General features: G+C 31.8%; 3 protein-coding genes across 6 annotated transcripts; 2 read left to right on the forward strand and 1 right to left on the reverse strand.

Annotated features, from left to right (window-relative positions):
• The first annotated feature begins 199 nt into the window (after positions 1 to 199).
• LOC127261690 (uncharacterized) lies at positions 200 to 3,888 on the forward strand. 4 transcript variants are annotated; one of them, XM_051289999.1, is made up of 12 exons: positions 205 to 519; positions 830 to 1,018; positions 1,129 to 1,198; positions 1,278 to 1,474; positions 1,542 to 1,617; positions 1,704 to 1,787; positions 1,875 to 1,954; positions 2,022 to 2,208; positions 2,299 to 2,349; positions 2,447 to 2,605; positions 2,690 to 2,822; positions 3,572 to 3,888. In XM_051289999.1, exons 2-12 carry the CDS (start codon positions 858 to 860, stop codon positions 3,742 to 3,744), a joined length of 1,371 nt encoding a protein of 456 aa, XP_051145956.1. In that variant the 5' UTR covers positions 205 to 519; positions 830 to 857; the 3' UTR covers positions 3,745 to 3,888. The 4 variants fall into 4 exon arrangements, with proteins under 4 accessions (XP_051145960.1, XP_051145956.1, XP_051145951.1 ...); XM_051289994.1 differs by having other exon boundaries at positions 206 to 519; positions 838 to 1,018; XM_051289990.1 differs by having other exon boundaries at positions 206 to 519; positions 856 to 1,018.
• A 2,766-nt stretch (positions 3,889 to 6,654) lies between these two features.
• LOC127262064 (serine/threonine-protein phosphatase PP2A-2 catalytic subunit) lies at positions 6,655 to 11,974 on the forward strand. Its single transcript, XM_051290570.1, has 11 exons — positions 6,655 to 7,008; positions 8,201 to 8,257; positions 8,560 to 8,643; positions 9,385 to 9,456; positions 9,650 to 9,721; positions 10,031 to 10,071; positions 10,491 to 10,557; positions 10,754 to 10,948; positions 11,038 to 11,124; positions 11,214 to 11,321; positions 11,418 to 11,974. Exons 1-11 carry the CDS (start codon positions 6,916 to 6,918, stop codon positions 11,481 to 11,483), a joined length of 942 nt encoding a protein of 313 aa, XP_051146527.1. The 5' UTR covers positions 6,655 to 6,915; the 3' UTR covers positions 11,484 to 11,974.
• Positions 11,975 to 13,750: 1,776 nt separating this feature from the next.
• Positions 13,751 to 17,981, reverse strand: LOC127262937 (uncharacterized). Its single transcript, XM_051291806.1, has 7 exons — positions 17,461 to 17,981; positions 17,304 to 17,390; positions 16,923 to 17,198; positions 15,995 to 16,159; positions 15,688 to 15,741; positions 15,388 to 15,534; positions 13,751 to 14,397 (listed from the first exon to the last, which is right to left on the reverse strand). Exons 1-7 carry the CDS (start codon positions 17,620 to 17,622, stop codon positions 14,020 to 14,022), a joined length of 1,269 nt encoding a protein of 422 aa, XP_051147763.1. The 5' UTR covers positions 17,623 to 17,981; the 3' UTR covers positions 13,751 to 14,019.
• Between the last annotated feature and the right edge of the window lie 987 nt (positions 17,982 to 18,968).

The following is an 18,968-nucleotide window of genomic DNA, read 5'->3' on the forward strand; positions in this document are numbered from 1 at the left end:
AAAACTGATGCTGCATTACATTGGTATTGGTTACTTCTTGGAAAAAACAAAACAAAGGGACAAAGTTCACGAGTGAAGCTGTCCATTAAAATTCTAAACTAGTCGGTTTTCCTTCAGAAAAAGAATTGCCACAGTAATAATATATGCATCGTTACATCATAACATGTCCATCTCTTTTAAGCTTGTATTGGTGATATAACATATTGCTGCAACAGCGTAATTAATGGAATTCTGGGTTAGTTTTTCCCAGCAAATGTAGAAGACAGAGAAGAGAGCCATATGTAGCATAAATAAGTAAAATCTTATTTCAACTTAGGATTATCATTTCTGTTATGTAGTCATTTAAGAGAAGTGGTTTACTTTTGGTTCACCAGAACTTCCAAAATTTGAAGAGAGTGCTCCTTTTTTTTATTTTTCTTTCTTTTCATTTTACTATTTCGACATTCCCGCCCCTATTCAAGAGAACACTTTATGCTGCAGACCAAAAGCTAGATTGGCTCTGCTTAATCATCCGAAGAGGTATGTAGTAGTTACTATCTTTGACATACATGGTTGTTATTTGCACTTGCAATATGTGTAATCAATTCAGGCATCCTTTTGTTGTTTCGTCTATTTTTATGTGTGTGCGCGTGTCTGTGGACGCATCGTAAAGATGAGATGAGATCGAATTGCTTTATCTTTGTACTGTTTCTTAAGTGTTTAGAGCTTGATCTTGTCAATTAAACAGTATTCTATATAGATTGTGGAAGCCATTTGTGTTATCATTTCAAGAATGAGTATTGTTATCTGTCTAGCTCTAGAACAACAGGGGATGACTTGTAACTAGTAGGATCTCAGGAATACGGATATCTTTAGATATGACAGGGGGTAGTGGGGATGCTGGAGAATCATGCTCCAAGCCACTTGGAAGGTTCACTGTGTTTTATTATGGGGTCGGGCATATGCTGAATGATATAACATCCACCTGTTGGTTCACGTATCTATTAGTCTTCTTGACAGACATTGGATTGCCTCCGAGGTTTGCTTCTTAGTACCTTAATCCTGTATTGTTTTGCAAAGACAAATCTTGGAATCCTGTATGAATCTTGTTCGGGTTTATCTTACTTCTTTCTTTTCCCTTTTCCACAGAAATGCTGCTGTGGTCATGCTCTCTGGTCAAATTGCTGACGGGTTCACAACCATATTTGCTGGCGAATTGGTACAAGGCATATCATCTATGATCTAAACAATACAGACACTTATCAGATGTTAATCTGTTTCGCTTTAATTATGAATAGATAGACAGATACGGGCAGTTTAAAATCTGGCATGGCGTGGGATCCCTCTTAGTTGCTGTTTCATTCTCTTCAGTCTTTGGCGGTTGCTTGCCTTGCAAAATCGTTGGATCTGATTCTCATTTTACACAAACCATCAGTTATAGCTTTTCGGCTGCAGTCTTCAACGTCGGCTGGGCAGCTACTCAAGTATCACACATGTAATCAAGATTTTTTTTGTTAATTAATTTCTTAAAATGATCGAATTAGAGGTTCCTCATCTTGTAGGTCGATGGTTAACTGCATCACTCTGAATTCTACGAGCAGGGTTGTGTTAAGTACTTGCCGTAACGCCTTTACAATGGTTAGAATTTCTCCAATTTCTCCAATCCTTTTTATTCGATAATATCCTATTATGATGTTTCCTTAACTGCAAATGTTCTCCGGAAGGTTGCAAATCTTAGTGTATATGGACTTGCTTTAGTGGTGTTCAACATTAAGCCGGGAAAGAAGATTCTTGATGTCGAGAATCAGGTGCATACATAACATGTCTGCATTTTCCCATCTCAAAATTTCCGACTGAGTTCACTTTCTTGCTTAACTGTGTATCCATTTGTTTAGTTCCATTGGATAGCATATGCATCGATCTTTCTCGGATGCTGTTTCGTGGGCTTATTTCATCTCGGCACGGAAGAGCCTAGGTAGTTTAACACACATAATCACTTGAAATCCATGATCCAAGAAACTTTACTTATTCATTTCTCTCAGGTTGAAAAGAGAAGCCCGCGAAAAAGGACATGCCCGAATTTCATGGACTTGCTGGTTTAGCCGGCTGCTGTACCATCAAGTAGCGCTTGTTTACGTGCTCACTAGACTTGTGGCAAATGTTTCACAATCATTCATTGCATTCTATGTCATCTATGATCTGCAAATGTCTCAATTCTCCAAAGCTTTGGTACCTCATTCGTCGTATATTCCCTTCTCCGCTATATCTCTTTGCTAACATTTCTAACAATCGATTTTGATATTTGCACGCATGCTTTAGGTTCCTGCTGTCATATGTACTTCCAGTTTCATTATGTTGATCCTCCTGCAGGTTTGCTCGACTCTTCCTCACCTTTATGGCTCCATAAACCTATATACATACACATATACATTGTCCAAAGCTACTTTCAACTAATTTTGTTCTGCAGGAACTCTCCTGGACAGGCAGACGGTTGAAGGCCGTGTACACTGCTGGAGGCATTCTGTGGATAATTTCTGGTATAGGAATCCTGTTTCTGCCGACTGCCATGAATCCCCTTATGTATGTTTTATCTGTAGTGGTTGGTGCCGCAAATGCCTTGATGATGGTAGGGGTAAATTTATATTATTTTCTGCAAAAATGTCACTCGGAAATAATCCCCAAGTGTAATTCGATTTCATGGAAACAACAGGTTTCTTCTACCGGCATGCAGAGCTTTCTAGTAGGTTATGAACTTAACGGATGCGCATTTGTTTATGGTTCGCTCAGCTTTATGGACAAGATACTATCGGGGCTGGCTCTAAGCGCGCTCGAATCATACCAAAGTGAGTATAAATAATACTCTGTCACTAAAACATACTCTCGGCTTTCCTTATTTGTTAGTTATAAGAAAAATGGCGGCGGTTATAATGTTAAAATTCAGCAGTGTGCTGAAAAGCACGTTGTGTGTTTTTTGGCAGAATGCAGTATCACAGACATCACATTGTATATGTTCATATAATACAAATATAATACATGAACTAACAAGACATGTAAGAATCTCATATAACACACAATAGTTGATTTTAGCGCATAACATATTCTTATACCGCACACATGTAATTATGAACAAACTACGCATGTCTTTATTACACACCACATGTGTTCTATGTAATAAGAATATATATTTGTATATATTATGGGTGTTGGAAAATCAACACCGTGCTGAATTTTCTGTGTTGTGTGTAATAAAGACATGTTGTTTGTATATATTATGGGTGTTGAAAAATCAGCACGGTGCTGAAGTTTCTAAATTAACACTAAACCATTCTAAAAAAATAGGTACATTTTCCTTTTTAGCAAAAAAAATCATATTACCTTTTACCATTTTAATTACTTTTTCAGTTCTCCGGACTATAAAAAGGTAAAAGGTACATACTATATTAAAACTCGTGCTCAAATCAAATAGTTTTATTTTTACATGACGGGGGAGTATAAAATTCCATCATGTTATGAAGTGGACACCATATTGCCGTAGACGTAGCGAAATAAAGTAAAGGATTGATTAGACAACGACATTGATTATTCTGTGCAGGGCCGAGTATGGAAAGTTTCAATTGTGATCATCCGAGTTCTCATCTTTCGATTACTAGATACAGTCTAGGCTTAGTCCCGGTCGTCTGCTCGGTTGTCGGGATCATGGTAACACCGGGCATGAAGCTTCCGGAGGCGTTCTCGACGTCGTTGTCGGATACATTATTGGCGTAGGGGAGGGCAGGTGAGCATTCTTGAACTTTTAGTTTTGTAACGATTTGTCTGAAATGAATTTATGAATTCTACGTATGTGATTTGTGAGTATTTTGGTTCATGATTTGGTATTTTTGTTATAAGGTAGAATGTCTGGTGTCTTTTTGTCACTTGTTTGTTAGTTTCAAGGATTCATTTATTTCAGTTTCTCGACTAGTTTTCAGGGTGAATGTAAGGCTGTGTTTTTTTTGCTGATTTTTTGTTTTTTTTGGATTAAAGTGGTTTTTATAAGATATTTTGTGAAAAATATATACTCTAGCCGTCCCGGTGCAAGGTTGCCGTTTTATTTTTATACGTAAATTTTAAAATATTAGTATTACAATGAATTGTAGTGAAAAAAGCGAAAATACCCCTATTACTAATAATGACAGTGTAAGTTGGAAGAGTATTTATTACGTTTAGTACCTGATAACCTTGGGATTGACGAAAATGATAACATTTCAATTGGCATGAGGAAGTATATTTTTATTTGATAATTGTGATAATTAAATAATAGGAAATTGAAAAGGGAGATCTTTGGTGGTTTGATTTTAACTTAAATTTGAGTTTTTAGTTTAAATAATATTTTTTGATATGATATTTTATTAAAAAATATTTTATATATTATTGATTTGTATTTAAAATTAGAAAAATAAAATTATAGGTGTGTTTGTTTTTGTGAAATTGTTGAAAGGAAAAAGATTTTATTGGTGTATTTGTTTGGGGATTGAATTTTAAATTCACTGTTCATCTAATTTTTTCAACCCAAAAATATCAAATCAAACACCTATTTTTTTTTTTTATATTATACTAAAAATCAATTTTACATTAAAACATCACATCAAATTTTATTTATATCATATCATACAACTATTCAAATTTAAAATTTTTATTATTCAAGTTCTAACTCAAAATTCAAATTCCAAAACAAACACACGAATGTGTTTAATGTATTAATTTTTTTTTTGAAAAATCGTGTTAAAAAATATATTGAAAGAACAAAGTTTGTATCTTCATAAAAATGTGGTATTATAAAATATTTATTAAAAGATTGATAAAAATGTGTAATGTGAGTAAAAAGAATTAGTATCAAATTAATTATTATTTAATAAACTAAAGGTAATAGAATTGTAATAAAATAAAATTATTTATTATAAATAAATATGTATAGGGGTAAGTATTCATTTTTAGTAAATATTATATTAAATATTTATTTTAAATATAAATATTATATAGAATAAATTATTATTAGTATTATTTTTATAAAAAATTTGCATGCGATGTAAAAAAAGATAAATATCGAAGAAAAAACTATTTAAATTAATAATGTGATGAAAAAAAATGTTTAATGAAACATTTTTAATAAATTGGGGATTTGTTCTTTTACTTTGCATTATTTTGAATAAAAATAAAAATATTTGTGTGTTAAATAAAAAAATATTATTTATTATGTCTAGTTTTTTTTATATATATATTATATTTAAATAATATTAAAACTAATTATCATTTCAATTTCAAATCAAAATCCAATCAATTTTAATATTCATTTACAAATGTTTTAAAATAATAAAAATTATTTCACCTTTAAAGCCACAATTTTCTAAAACTACTTTTATAAAATTTTATAATTAATAAAATAATTTCTTTATATATTTATATATATATATATATTGTAATGACGTGCACCACCCTAAACACGAGTTTATTTTTACTCAAATTGTTTTAGGGAATTATATATATATATATATGTGTGTGAAGATTTGAGTAATAATTTAATAATAGTTGATGTTGAGAAAAAACATATTTTTTATTGAAAAATAAATAAAATAAAATAGTAAAAAAATTAAAATAAAACTAAAAATAGTGCAACTATTTAGAGTTTGTTTGTTTTGTGAAAAAAATTTACATATATTTTTTAAAAATATTAATATATTATATACGTCAATTATTTTTGTACTTATTTATATAAATTTTTATATCTGGTATAAAAAATATATTTTCAAATCAAAATATAAAATAAATAAATTCTTACTTTTTCTTTTTACAAAAATTGTGTTTGGTTTAAATTTTAAATTTAATTTTTTATTATTTAATTTATATAATTCTAAATAAAAATATACCATATTACTTAAGTTTATAACTAAGTAGTTAAATTAAAATTAAAGAAATTATAAATTAAAAATTTTAAAATGAGATTACAAATGTGTAGTCATTTTTTAAAAAATAAAAGTGACATGAGATGTGAGACTTACTGAAGAATAATGTCGACAAGAAGGTTGCCATTTGATTTTTGCGTCAGTGTATTTAACATTAAAAATATTCTTTGTATTTGAATAATTTACTCGAAAAATATCATTGTATATGTATTATAAAATACTAATAAACGTATTTTTGCTTTTTTCTTTTGATTTATATAATAATTAATATTCAAATATCAAATATGAAAAAAATCATGACAACCTTCTTGCAGGACAGATAGTATATTTAAATTAAAATTCTAATAAAAAAACTCAACTCCAAACATACTTTTTGAATTTATTTTATTTGGTTATAGTATAAAATTATTTAAAATTATATATTGATTTAAAATTTTAATTTAATTAATATTTTGTCAGCAAAAGTAATTCATGAACTATTATTCATGAATGATTTGGAATGAACAGCGTTGATTTTGAGTTGGTGGTTTGAATAAATTGTTAAATAATATTTTAATTTAATATTTTATAAAAAAATATATTTTATTAAAAAGATATCAGATAAATATTTTTAATTTCAATTGAAAATAATAAAAACACAAAACCTTTAATTTTGTTGTTATTTTTTTTTTTTAATTTAAAAATTATTTATATCGAGGATAATAAATAAATAAATTTGAAAAATCGCAACAGCTCAGCACATCATATATTCCTCTCTCTCTCCTCTCTCTCTCTCTCTTCTCTCTCCCTCCACTCTCACACACACTCCTCCGCTAGTTCCCTCCTCTCCTTTCCTCTTCTCTCTCTCTCTCTCTCTCTCTGCATCTCTCCGCTGCCAATTTGCACTTTGCTCAAGCGTGGATACTTTCCTGCTTTGTGTTTCTGAGGTGGTTTCTTTTGGCTGAAATCGAGGAAAGGGGCGGCGGCGGATCTGTAAGCAGGCGGAGAATAAAGCAAGATGAACGCGGATCTGATGGCTGCAAGCACGAATGGGAATCTGGACGAGCAGATTACTCAGCTCATGCAGTGCAAGCCTCTGTCTGAACCCGAGGTTCTCTCTATTTATTTTTATTTATTTTTTGAAATTTTTCTGCTATATAAATAAATATATATATATATCTCTTTAGTTTTAGCCTATTTTTCTGCTCGAGTTTGTTCAGATCTGGAAGATGTAGTGAATTTAGTAATCTGCTGTGTCGGATTCATCTAATCCTTGATATATATTGGTTATGGTGACGGAATTTTTAGTTTACCACAAGTGAATAGGGTTTTCTGTGCGGCGATAGGAAATTGGGTCTACAGTCTATTGTTCTGTGAGAACAGCATATTTTCGAGCCATAATTAAAAATTTTGAAAACTTTCATGATGGGGGTGAAAGCAATTGCCTTGAATAAGTTGGGAGAGGAAAACCTAGATTAATCTGTTTTTGCCCTAAAAAAATAAGGAAAAATGAGGCTTATCTGATTACTTTAATCTGGAGGCATGAGAGCGAGATTTGTCATCTTTGGCTAATTAATTGTGGGGATTGGCATATATGTGTATTAGTTGATTAGAGAATTGAGAATTGGGCAAGAAAATCTTGGGGAGGAATGTGGAGAGTGATTGCTTGGATAAGTCCCTTTCCTGAGTAAAAGTGTTATATGATATACAGCTGCCTTTTTTGTGACCTCAACTTATTAACTGAAGATCTTATATGATTTTTTGCCATGTCTGTGCATGCTGTTGATTGTTTCTATGGATAATTCTTGGCTCCGATTTGTCCACTTGTCTACAATTATTTAACATCGACATTTCACAGTAGTATTGAGAAAAATAGCTGGATTTTCATTGCTAGACTCTTTTTTTTTGTTTTAGGCAGACATGGAAACAAAAATCGTAATTTGAAACTTGTTGATTAGACACTTTTGGTCTAAAAAAGGACCAATCCCATCAAGACACACAGCTTGGTGCACCATTTTTAGATGTAGAAACATGGTTGGCTTATAAAGTTGTAGAGGTTTTTGTTCGTGTGAAACATGTTTAAACTTTACATTCTGGGAGATCCTTGTTAACGTAGTTGTAGCTTATTATAGAAATAAGTTGATACGATTCTTAATTGTTTGTAGCTCTTAGTGATCAATCATTTACTATGGTCTTGTTGTTTGTGCTTTTTCTTCTATCTTTGATTATAATCTTTCCCTTTCTGTATTATCTCTGGACACAAAATGGGAAAAACTGATCCTGTTCGCATTTTGTACGTATAGGTCAGGGCCTTATGTGAGAAGGCTAAAGAGATCTTAATGGAGGAAAGTAATGTTCAGGTATCACTTTCGGATCTGTTTTATTCCTGATAGAGCATGAATTATATTAATACTTGCTGTCTTTGGAACCAAACACCTAAACACCCTGTATTTTTTAGGGTACTTCATTTTAAACATATTTTGTACAGTAATGTTACAGTATAAAACGGTATATTTTCTCACAAATGAATTTTTTTGGATTGTCATATCACATCAAGGACTTCTACCTGCTGACATATTTCACTTTCAATTTTCTGAGGTGTATAGATTTACTTATTTTCTTCAGGCACTATATATACATTTTCTTTTGTTACTGTATGCAGCCAGTGAAAAGCCCTGTGACAATATGTGGTGATATTCACGGACAGTTTCATGATCTAGCTGAACTTTTCCGCATTGGAGGGAAGGTATTGTAGTTGCGTATGACAAACATGCTTGTATTTGGACTTGTTTCATTGTATTGAATTCTTTTTTCCATAGGAACAAATTGAGGCCTATTATTAGCATTTAACTACACACACACACCACAAATATGCGTATGTGGGTGGGTCTATGATGGTTTTTAAGTTCAAAAACATTTTTGGTCATTTTTAATATACTAAAGAGAACTACCTTTCATGTTTGTTGCATCCAGCATATTATGGTATTTCACTATTTTTGTAATTGTTTAGGTTAATAGTCTTAGTTATCTAAGGGTGTGTTTGTTTGGGGGTTTGGATTTTGGATTGGGATTTGAATAGTAAAAATTTTGAATTTGAATAGTTGTATGATGTGATATAAATAGGGTTTGATGTGATGTTTTGAATGTAAAATTGATTTTTAGTATAATATAAAAAATGAAAAATAGGTGTTTGATTTGATGTTTTTTGGGGGAAAAAATTGGATGAATAGTGGAAATTCTCCAAAATCCTTCAAACAAACACACCCTAAATGTAATTAGGTTTTATAAAGGTCATGTGCAAGGATATATAATAGTAAGTTGATTTTACACCCTCTTTTTGTTATGTTTGATGAAGTTGAGACTCTCTGCTTTCACCCACACAGTATGTCTTATTATTGATTTTTGTAATTTAATTTCATTCATTATATCTACTGCAAACTTGTTAAATAATTGCCTGCTCTAATGTAACCTCAATATTTTCTGGCAGTGTCCGGACACAAATTATCTTTTTATGGGAGATTATGTTGATCGTGGCTATTATTCCGTTGAAACTGTCACTGTAAGTGTTGTCTGGACGACATTTTCCTTGGCATTTTCATTAACTTGCATGTGTTCCAGTTGTCATATTAGTTTCTTCTGAAATGATGGTTCTCTGGCAGTGGGCAGCAGTACCATTCTGCCTGCTTGTGTACTGCAAAGTCACCATAAAGTGATTGCCTCTGAAGATGCTTAAAAGATTGTTATTTTTGCAGCTTCTTGTGGCTCTAAAAGTGCGCTATCCTCAGCGCATCACAATTCTTAGAGGAAACCATGAAAGTAGACAGGTATTTTTGTTTTATATCTTTCATGATAGTTGTGTTTAAAATTTTCTTTTACTCTAACTAGTATGTTCGGGAATAATTAAGCTCAAGTTCTGACAAACAAGCTGCTTTGAATGGTTTTAACCTTCCTCTTATTAATATCTTATAATTTATATATTTGATTGGTTTAAGTTTGTTAGTTCCAATGATTTATACGGTTTTAACCTTCCCGCTGCCTTGTTTCGAATGTATAATATTAATTCTTAGTTTTTGAAATAGTGATATATCATGTGCCATTGTTTGAACTTATCAATAATTTATTTTCTCATGCAGATCACTCAGGTTTATGGCTTTTATGATGAATGCTTGCGGAAGTGAGTAATTTTGTTACCTTTGGTCTGCTACCAGTTCGTTCATCTTTGTTATATTTGTATATCTGAAGAGGCTTAGGATTGTTATGATAAAGTGTAACTGTAAATGGAGATTCCACTCTCTAAAGAGGGTTCTGATTTATGTGTTTGTAAATTTGATTAAACAAGGTTTTCATAATGGGATATTCGAAAGTTTAGTGGAGAATATAACAACAGATGCAGATTTTAGTAATATTTGCATTTACTCACACAATCTAAAGATGTTCCAATCCTAATAATTTTTCTATTGTGATGTTCCACTATACTTAAGCAAGTTGATTTTTTCTACTTATGTTGCACTGTTGCCTGAAACATATGTAGTTCTTAATCTTTTTAGCATCTTTCTAATATTTGATACCTTTAAAATCTCATCAACGTTGTAGGTACGGAAATGCTAATGTATGGAAGATATTTACAGATCTGTTTGACTATTTCCCTCTGACTGCATTGGTTAGTAAGCTTTACAGTTTTTTTAGTCTCATCTTTGCTGTGGATAGATATTTCTTCTTGTTTTACACAATCTTTGTCAGGATTTAATTTTTGGTTTTCTTGATCCATGTCTTATACCCCGAATGGAATGAATTCACTCTTATTTAACCAAGTACTTTTATTGTCTGAATTCTGAGGTGATGAATATGTGGTGTAGGTTGAGTCGGAAATATTTTGTCTGCATGGTGGATTGTCCCCGTCTGTGGAAACCCTTGATAATATACGAAACTTTGATCGTGTGCAAGAAGTTCCACACGAAGGTCCGATGTGTGATCTTCTGTGGTCTGATCCTGATGATCGATGTGGTTGGGGCATCTCACCCCGTGGTGCCGGATACACTTTTGGCCAGGCACTAGTTCTCACTTTTAAGTAGTTTTCTTTAATTTATTTACTTAATTTGTCAAAAGTATTAAGCATGTGCAAATTATATGTTCACAGGACATATCCGAGCAATTCAACCACACAAACAATTTGAAGCTCATCGCCCGAGCCCATCAGCTGGTTATGGAAGGATACAATTGGGCCCATGTAATTGTTGCAATATATAACTTTAACAATACAATATCCCGAAATTTAGTGCTTGTAACTTTGTGTCTGATTCTGACCGCTTACAACAGGAACAAAAGGTCGTCACTATCTTCAGCGCACCGAATTATTGCTATCGCTGTGGAAACATGGCGTCCATTTTGGAAGTCGATGATTGCAGAGAGCATACCTTTATCCAGGTTGAGCCTTTGTTCCTCTCCTCGTCAAATTATTTATTTCAATTAATAATACGATCTCTATTTTGGTGCATATGGTGATTAACATATAATCTACAGTTTGAGCCAGCCCCGAGAAGAGGGGAACCGGATGTGACTCGAAGAACTCCCGACTACTTCTTGTAGAATTGACAGGTAAGCATATATCGATTGAGTTGCTTTCATGTCTTTTTCTTGATAATCCTGTCCCTCGGTGAAGGTAATTTGGGCACGAGGGGGCATGGGTAATAGATGATATATCTAAGTTATATGTTGTAATTGCGCTCGATCACATTTGATGAGGCAGAGGAAATCGGGGTAGGGGATTGTGCTGTGTATCGATCTTGTTTTATATTTTTGATGTGTTCAGTTATTTCCTTTGCCGTGTGGTCTTGGTCGTTATCGTCGTCGTCGGCATCTTATCTTCTTCTTCTTCTTCTGTGGTTTCGAGTCGAAATTAATCTTTTTTGTGGCTCTCAGTTAATTGTCACTGCAAAATTGTGAAAACTGAGGACGTTTATGGATAACTGGTAACTGGAGCTTACCAGTAGAATGAATTCTATAGCTATGGCTGAGATGAGGTGAATAGTACTAGTATGTGACTTTTATCTAATTAATTATTTATTTATTTTCATGAATTTAACTTGTGTTCATTTTGGATTTCTATTCATGTTTGCTATTTAGGTCACTACTGTATTCTCTTGGCAATGAAAAAATAAGGTGAAATTTACATTATATTACTATATAATTATGTGATTAATTAAGTACTATGTTTATTTTGTTTGATTAAATATAAATTTTAGTACAAATAGTATTTGAGACAAATTAATTCTATTTATTTAAATAAATTAATTGTTTTTAATTAGTATATTATTGTAGCTGTTTTTCCTTAATCTCACCAGGTTGGATAATAATATAATCTATCCTAACCATTAAAAGTAAAGGCAGGCATACTAAGATTATAGTTATAGGATTATGTGTGATCATTTTATATGTCCACATTTCTATTTATGTATCTCACTTATTGTCATTTTTTTTTTTTTTTGAAAAGTATTATACATTTTAATTTTATTTTAATAATTTTTAATTTTTTTTAAATTTTAATTATACTAATTAGTTATTTTTATTTTAATATAAAATTATTTTTATTAATATATTTTTAATTATTTACTGATTAAAATACTCCTAAATTATCATCTGGGTATTAGTTTGTATTGTATTTGTATTATATTGTCTTGTTTACCATTTTTGTTCATTTCAAAATAATAGTTTCATCTCTATAAATAATTATATCACTATAAAATTTTTCCTATTTTTTTCATTATTATTATACAATTGTTACTATTTTTTATTTTTTACCAATTATCAATATAATATTAATATTTTTTAAATTTTTTGCCCAACACAATAAAATTATATTTTGGGGACGGAGGGAGTATTATCATCTAGAATTGATTTCAATATATAAAATGTATTTGTATAAAATATTTTACTTAACACTTCATGTGCTATTTCTATTTATATCATATGATATATGTCTATAATACTGTGCCCATTTTTATAAAATCAAGAAAGTAGCCCATTAATATTTATAGTAGCAAATAACATACAATTCATGACGAAGTTAAATAACACTTAATTTTAAATTACAATCAAATCATTGCCATAATTATGTGTTAATAGTAATAACTTAATATTGTTATATTGCTCTAAAAGAGTTATATATATCACAAAACTTCATACAATTAACTAATTACTCAAAAGGGCACGGATTTGATACTGATCAATCTATATTGCTGATTTAATTCAATTTACATATAGAATAAAATATTAATATTAAAATATCATTAATTTTTACATAAATTACAAATATATAATTTCTACTACAAAATTTCTAAGGGCTCCTTCAAGGGGAACGGAAAAGAGTATATTATAACAAAATATGCATTATGTTATAAATATACTATCTTGTATATATATATTATGTGTTTGCTCGGGCTTTGGATTTTGAGTTGGGATTTGAATAGTAAAAATTTTGAATTTGAATAGTTGTATGATGTGATATAAATAGGCCTTGATGTGATGTTTTGAATGTAAAATTTATTTTTAGTATAATATAAAAAATAAAAAATAGGTGTTTAATTTGATATTTTTAGAGGTAAAATTTTGGATGAATAGTAGAACTTTTGATAAAATTCTACAAAGGAACACACCCATAATATACTCTCTCAATCCCAATGGAAAGGGATCGTACGGCGTATTAAAAGATAATATTTTCGTAATTTAAGAAAAATTTAAAAGGTATTTTGTATTAATTATGCCTTTTTTTTTAAAAAAAATAATGTATATTTTTATTATTTGGTCAAATTAGCATGTAACAAAAAGATACTCTGAAAAACCAAATCTACAAACTCTAAAGACAAATGTAAATCGGATCAGAACAAATTCAGTACACATTTGTTCGATGCAAGAATTAAGTTAAATACAAGCTTTCACATTCAAATTTCTACCTTACTTTCTCACAACATTACCATCTTCATCATCATCAGCAAAACTTCCTAATATAAACATACCTAAACGAATCCTACCATGTCCTACAAACACCCACACATCACAAACCCGGCAATTCGATCGATTGATCGATCGAGCTAGCCCATCGACAAGTCTCCACAGCCTGATCGTGTCACGGGCAATTCGGATTCCTCCCGGGCCCTCCGTAGTAGAAATAATTTCCCCAATCGCGGCTCTTCCCGAGCTTGACGTCGTAGCACGACGACTGCTCCGTAAAAACATCGATATCTTTTGGCGCCCTCAAGTTGTTCGACCCGTCGACGATCTGGATATTCCTCATGTAGCTGGCCTTCCCGAATCCCTCCTCGGGGAAGTGCCCGCTGCCCATTTGGGTGGTTGTGTGCTGCCCGTCCGACTGCGAGTTCACAACTTCACCTCCCCATTCGATCATCGATGCGCTGTCTGATAAGTACGCGAACAAGAACCCCGGCCAGTATCCTAGGACATGGTTGTTCCCAAACTGCATCCACCAGTTGCCCTCTTTCGGATCCTACCAAGATTTCGCGGATCGAACAATGTAGGAAAACTATATGAGATCTTGCGGCATTCGAGATTCGAATGTATTGATTCGCGACTAAGGATGTAATAAGAGCAAGTTTGTATTCGGCGACGGTTACCATGCTGACTGGGTCAGTACATATCACTTTGGTTACCGTATTCATTGAATTGATTGAGTATAATCAATATAATACATTATACTCTGATTTCAGTACAGTAATACAATAAGCAAATTATAAAACACAATACAATATATAACTTACATAACTGTTACTACAATATATATAGATAGCATAACACATTATATAATTTTATATAGCATAATATAAGTTAATTTCAGTACAATATATAATTCACACAACACATATTTCTATATAAAATAGGATATGCTATTTATCTTGTGACAAAATGCTAATTGCTTCTAACTTGATCGTATGCTATCCGTCTTGTGATGAATTATTCCTTACTATGCTAAATTGATCTAATTTCTACCGCCCAACAAATATATATATAGAGAGAAAAGAAAAATTGCAAAAAAATATCTCTATGTATACCTCACTATTTCTATAACAAAATATATCCTACATGTTTGCAAAAGTTGTTATTTTTGTCATTTGGCCGTGCACGGCCAATGTACGGCCAAATGATAGAACTAGCGAATTTTACAAATATGTGGAATATATTTTACCAGCAAATAAATACTGGACAAAAGTGGGATAGTTTTTGCAAGTTTCCATATATATATATATATATATAGGTGGTGTGTTGCATTGTATTGTATAAATATACTTTTTGTGTTGAAATCAATGACATGCAACAATATATGTGTGTTCAAATAACACACACCAGATGTGTTATTTGATAATATGTGCTATCATTTTGTTTTTTCATCCGTTGATTAGAGCAAATCAGCATGATGTTAATTTCACTACCAGATAAAAAACATTAGAAAAAAAAGACAAAAAACAGAAAAAAAACCAACCTTCCAGACAAGTATGCTGATGTCGTATTGCGAATTGCCGTAGCCGGAAATAGGGTGGATGCTGGCCCCGAGCGCAATATCGTTATTGATCTGAACAAAACCCGAGCACAGCAAGTTGTAGCATCCCGTGGCCTGATAGGCATCGCTCTGCCGGATAGATTTTTTTTTTTTTGCAACGAGACAACATTAAATCCAGACAATGTAATATCCCTTACTATATACATTGCTAGCTGTACATAAGAACAAGGGGACAAAAACATCGATTTCTTGGAATGGAAAGCAATGTATCGACAAACTCACAGTCCAGTACGTGAAAAGCCTCGTGTTGTTATCTCCATACAGATCAGGACTAACCTGTTTTCATCATCGTTAGAATCGAATGCATGAGCATATCATGTAAGAAAGCTTGTAGGATCAAAGTTGTGATAATTGTTTTAAGAAAATTAGAAAATTGCATTATACGATCAACAAAATTGACAACATAAAATAAATTCGATAGACTTAAATCTAATTAAACTAATTTATAGATAAGATAAAATCTAAATATAAATTTACTAAATTTAAAACTGAATATTTAAAATATCTTAACAAAAGTTATTACACGAACCTGCCAGCCGGCCTCAATGCTGTTTAGATCGGATGCAAAAGAGCCGCCGAGAATCCAAAGTTGAGACAGGCTGAATTCGTTAGGCTGCTCGATTCTCGGAGACCAAACGTTTATCGTCGCCTTGGCGCCGTAGAACTTATCATCTTGGACGTAGGCTATGGCATGCTAACAATGAGGGACCAAAAATGTAAGGATTGCACATAAACATAAGCTAAATTGTATAAAATCCGCGTGTAGTTTCACAAAATTGTGCAAAACTCCTTGTACTTTCAAAATTGCGTCAAACTTTATCGTGATTTCATAAACTTAGTGTCTAACTTCCGTGATCGTGCTTATTTAACGGTATTTGACCTACATACGTCGAATTTCAGAATACTAATATCTAAACTTCTAAAATTATAAATATATTCATTTTTTTTATTTATTCTGAAAGAATATTAAAAAAACTTTTAAAAGAAGAGAAAAATGAGTATATTTACCGTTTCTTTGGAGATTAAATAATAATAATAATGAATAGATTTATAATTTTAAGGATTTAGAAATAAAGTGCAATTCAATTAAATAAAGACACCTAGAGGGTTAGAAATAGAATTATAAAATTGTTTGATGCAGTTTTGAAAGTACAAGATTTTATGCAATTTTGTAAAATCACAATGAATTATGTGCAATTTAGCCAGAAACATATGATTAACCTTAACTAATACTATCTTAGTTAGTCAAATTTATTGTCGCTTTCATTTTTCTCCGCTAAATTTATTTAATTATTGATTTTGACAAAATAAATTGTCATTATGTTTATCGTATTCTCTTCTAGTTTCTTTAATCTATAACTTATTTTTAAAAAATATTTCAAACAGTTTTTTTATTATCACTTTTTCAATAAAATATTTATGTTTTTATACTAATCATTAATTAGAATTTCGACTACCTGATGGCCGTTTTGAGTGACGAGGTTGGGCTGAGGGGAGGCAGAGGATGGGGTGGGGATGCTCTTATGGCTTTTCTTACCATAAGCTTTGACAGAGGATGCTCTTAGGACATCCTCTGCTCGTGTTCTTCTTACAGGGACGGTTCCTCGAGGACATCTCCCGTTGATGTGCCATAGCTGAGTTATTGATTGCTGCTGCTTCGCCATGGATGAGTTTTTGAGCGCTAATTTGCCGTCGATGAATTGGTGCCCTTCCGGATGAAAGCTAGGGTTCATCTGTCAGTGATTTGCAGTTCGGACAATGCAAGACGATGACAATTAAATAGCTAATTAATTAATCAATTAAGAATGATATATATATATATGTATGTATGTGTGTACCTGAGGGGTGTGGGATTTGAGGAAGGGATGATCGAAGGCGGGCTGTTGGGAGATATGAACACAGTCTATTGTATCGCCGTCTGGGCTCTGTTGCACAAATTAAATTCAAATTCAAATTCAAATTCAGATTCAAATTCAAATTCAATATTATACTGGCCTGGATGGACTTGAGAGAAGGCCTGTTGAGGCGGGTCAAGTGGCGGTGGAGTTGAAGATTCCGGCGAGGAGACGCCGTCGCTGACGGCGGCGCTACGAACAGAAAAAAAAGCAGCAAGGAAGCCACTCTCACTCTAACTCTAACTCTCACCTCGGCATCCATAATTATGAGTAGGAGTAGCTCAATCAAACAAATTAACACTAACAAATCATAAAATCACTCACTCTCTCTCTCTCTCTCTATATATATATATGTTTTACTGTGGATTCACGAAAAGGTTGATTGGCGATTAAGAACAAATTAAGCAAACTTTTTTGTAGGGTGAGAGAGAAAAGGAAGAGGAAAATTCAATCCAATCCATTCCAATCAAATCAACTCAACACAGGAATACATTCACACACTGTAGTCTGTAGATATATATATATATATATATAAAACAAGAAGAGAAAGACGACGACGCACAGCACAGCACCGCACAGCACAGCACAGTTCCCTGCCGACGCTGGGAATGTTGTTGTGATGTAAATGTAAATATATATATATATATATAAACAGAAGAGGTGAGAGAGGTAAAGGGAATGGATTAATGGTGTTGGTAAGGAAGGGAAGGGAAAGTTAGAGAGAGAGAGAGAGAGAGAAAGGGAGTTAGTTGTTGAAATCAATTCGTTGTCCGGTCCCTCACTGTCAGAGGGGAGTGTCTGTCCTTTTCGATCGATCCATAATCCATTTCCATTTCCATTTCCATTAATCCATCGGAGTGTAGAGCAGAGGGAACAGTAGAGTAGAGTGGATTACTCTCTCTCTCTCTCTCTTAATCCCATCCGTCCATCTCCATGGTTAAATATGGCTGGCTGGCCACCTTATCAACGGCTCAGAATTCGTATAAGGTATTAATTCCTGAAATCAATTCCACCCTATCGAACATAAAATGGTGGGAATATATATATATATATATATGTAAATATGAAATAGCGTAAATGGTAAATTATATAACATTTTCTTATATTTTAATAAAAATATACAAAATATATTGTGTTTTATTTATTGCATAAAATATCTCTTGTGTTAGTATAAAATTTGCATAAAACACTCTATTTGTTTAAAATTGATGTTTGATTTTAAATAAAGACTTAAATTACGTGAATTTTATACAAATAAAAAACGTAGAATATCTTAAATAATTTTTTTAATAAAATCAATAAAATAAATAATTGATCAATCATTTATTTTTATAGTTTTTATAAAAATCAAATAACAATATCTTCAAAAACTATAAAATGAAAGATTAATCAATTATTATTTATTAATTTTATTCAAAAAAAATATTTAATTATTTACGTTTTTTATTTGTATAAAACTCGCGTAATTTAGATATTTTTTAAAAATTAAATATCAGTTTTGGACAAAAAGATGTTTCGTGCAAATTTTATATTAACATAAGAATGTTTTGTGTATTTTTACTAAAAATACGATGGGTGTTATATAATTGATCCTAGTGTAAATGTGCA

The sequence above is a fragment of the Andrographis paniculata genome, unplaced genomic scaffold, assembly GCF_009805555.1.
Source record: "Andrographis paniculata isolate CXL003 unplaced genomic scaffold, ASM980555v1 Contig15END, whole genome shotgun sequence".
Lineage (NCBI taxonomy): Eukaryota > Viridiplantae > Streptophyta > Magnoliopsida > Lamiales > Acanthaceae > Andrographis > Andrographis paniculata.

What these genes read in the sequence shown, in the direction of transcription:
- LOC127261690 (XM_051289999.1), top strand. Translation starts at nt 858, where the DNA reads ATGACAGGGGGTAGTGGGGATGCTGGAGAATCATGCTCCAAGCCACTT. An exon ending in CTCGGCACGGAAGAGCCTAG is followed by an intron (nt 1,955 to 2,021) that starts GTAGTTTAACAC and finishes CATTTCTCTCAG; the next exon opens with GTTGAAAAGAGAAGCCCGCG. An exon ending in TTATGTTGATCCTCCTGCAG is followed by an intron (nt 2,350 to 2,446) that starts GTTTGCTCGACT and finishes TTTGTTCTGCAG; the next exon opens with GAACTCTCCTGGACAGGCAG.
- LOC127262064 (XM_051290570.1), top strand. Translation starts at nt 6,916, where the DNA reads ATGAACGCGGATCTGATGGCTGCAAGCACGAATGGGAATCTGGACGAG. An exon ending in TGGAGGAAAGTAATGTTCAG is followed by an intron (nt 8,258 to 8,559) that starts GTATCACTTTCG and finishes TACTGTATGCAG; the next exon opens with CCAGTGAAAAGCCCTGTGAC. An exon ending in TTTTCCGCATTGGAGGGAAG is followed by an intron (nt 8,644 to 9,384) that starts GTATTGTAGTTG and finishes ATTTTCTGGCAG; the next exon opens with TGTCCGGACACAAATTATCT.
- LOC127262937 (XM_051291806.1), bottom strand. Translation starts at nt 17,622, where the DNA reads ATGGATGCCGAGGTGAGAGTTAGAGTTAGAGTGAGAGTGGCTTCCTTG. An exon ending in CTTCTCTCAAGTCCATCCAG is followed by an intron (nt 17,391 to 17,460) that starts GCCAGTATAATA and finishes TTTGTGCAACAG; the next exon opens with AGCCCAGACGGCGATACAAT. An exon ending in TCAAATCCCACACCCCTCAG is followed by an intron (nt 17,199 to 17,303) that starts GTACACACATAC and finishes AATCACTGACAG; the next exon opens with ATGAACCCTAGCTTTCATCC.